Consider the following 2007-nt stretch of genomic DNA (forward strand, 5'->3'; position numbering starts at 1 on the left):
GCCAGGTGTATCTTTCCTAAATCAATACCCAGTGTCTTCCTTTCTCTGCCCATCCTCTCTCCCATCCACTCTTCTCTTATGGAACTTCATCTATACTGGAAACTCTTGTAGAGATTTCTAATTGCAAGCAGAAACGAGTTCTTCCTCCTGTCATTTCTGATGGGACATCATCTTACACTGCAAAACACCCTTTGTCTTAGGTTGTGTGCATGACAAGGAGCCAACTGTCCAGCAGGAGAAATTCTCCCAGGCTTTGAAATTCTACCACGCTCCAGACTCACTACGGACAAGGATGTCAATACAACGAAACTCCCCACAGCAGCGAGCACACTGCTGGCTCAATCAACAAAACTGTCCCCCAAGAGTAATGAAGATCAAGTCAAGCTGAAGAAATGAACCGAGGAGTAGCAATGAGAAGACAGAGGCAGCAGGGATTTGCCACTAGTTCACTAAGTCTGACCATTAAAAAAGAAAAAAAGAACTACACCACATAAAAGGGCAAGGACACTCTGTTTTGTGTTTACTGCTTTTAAATAAGTGCTGTGTTTTTCTGAGATAGAAGATACCTTTCCATGTTTGCAGATCGGAGTGAAAGGGCCAGTGAAGAAGGGGAGATTGGAACTGTAGGGAGGGTGGTGAGAGCGGAGGTCAGATCCCAGATTAGGGGGTGGCAAAAGGCATGATGTAAAGGGTCCATAAGAACGGTCTTCATGCTCCCCCCAAAGCAGATCCCGAAATTGAGTGCAGGTAGTTTGAGAGGTTATCCCAGAAAGCAAGAGTGAGGGAAAGGGGGGAGAGAGACGGGAAGGAGGAAAAGCTAACATAACAATGCATTCAGACACATCCCCTTTGGGCAAAGATGGAGTAACAGGGGCAGCTAAAACACTAGACAAAACATAAGAAACAATGCTTTTCAAGACATTTTCAAGAGATAGGAAACAAATGAGGTGAGCCCTATGATTAACCCAGTTTAGCACCTGGAGACAGTGTCCAGGCCATGGCTCAGAGAGAGGGAGCAAGGGGAAGCCTTGTGATTTCCAAGCTCAGGAGACAGCTCAAAGGCCAGGGGCCCCTTTCTAGGCAGAGTTCCCAGGACAGAGTCTGGAGGAGAGACAGCATTACAGAGGAAGAGCTGCACTAACAGAGAACCCAAGACCTGCCGAGGGTCCCCTCGAGTCTTCAGGAGAGTATGGAGGGGGAGTATGGATCTGGGTATGCGTGTGAGAAAACCACCCAAGGCCAAGGGAAGGAACCACCTGAAGGCATTAGCAGGAATGATCCAGGGCACTCATGCTGGACAGGGAAGCATGCCTTTTCCCATCAGCCACAATGGAAAACTTCATAATCCAGCAGAGTTCTCAGAAGAGTTTTGCCTCAGTAGAGTGAAAAGCAAGCCCTAGTCCAATAACGCTGCTCTAGTCCCACCTAAAAAAGCTTAACAGCAAGACCCAGGCTCATATATGATCCAGCTCAGTGGTTCCCAACGCTGGCGAAGGGTCGGAATCACCTGAAGAGCGCTGATGGGGCCCACCCTCAGAGATCATGCATTAACAGCCTGGGCCACTGATCCTAGCTTGAAAACTCCCCCAGTGATCCTAATGCGCAGAGGGTTGAGAATCATTCATCCACACCAGAGATGGGTAAGGTTTCCAACCTTTTTTCTCCCCTACGAATGATACCTTTTTCTTATATGCACGTAGCATGTTACAGCTGGCAAGCACTTTTTGCAGATCTCAGGATGCTAACCTGGGTGGCACAAATAATTAAGCACTGGATCACTAACTAAAAGGTTGGCAGACACACCTACAGGCACCTCAGAAGTAAGGCCTGGCGATCTGCTTCTGAAAGGTCACAGCCTTGAAAACCCTACGGAGCCATTCTACTCTGCACATACGAGGCTGCCGTGAGTCGGAATCAACTCAATGGCAACTAACAACAGCAACATATATTAAAAACAAGTCCACGAGTCTCACATGCATTATCTCATTTAATCCTTACAAGAATCCT

At 47.4% G+C, this 2007-nt stretch overlaps 1 protein-coding gene across 1 annotated transcript in view; it reads right to left on the reverse strand.

The window, feature by feature from the left end:
- SAXO1 (stabilizer of axonemal microtubules 1) overlaps positions 1-712 on the reverse strand; it is a 98124-nt gene extending 97412 nt beyond the window's left edge. The window contains exon 1 of the mRNA XM_004373549.1: positions 567-712. Within this exon, the coding sequence (XP_004373606.1) occupies positions 567-712 (146 nt within the window). The remainder of the gene's footprint in view (positions 1-566) is intronic.
- Positions 713-2007: the final 1295 nt, after the last annotated feature.

Source organism: Trichechus manatus, unplaced genomic scaffold (genome assembly GCF_000243295.1).
Source record: "Trichechus manatus latirostris isolate Lorelei unplaced genomic scaffold, TriManLat1.0 scaffold00025, whole genome shotgun sequence".
NCBI lineage: Eukaryota > Metazoa > Chordata > Mammalia > Sirenia > Trichechidae > Trichechus > Trichechus manatus.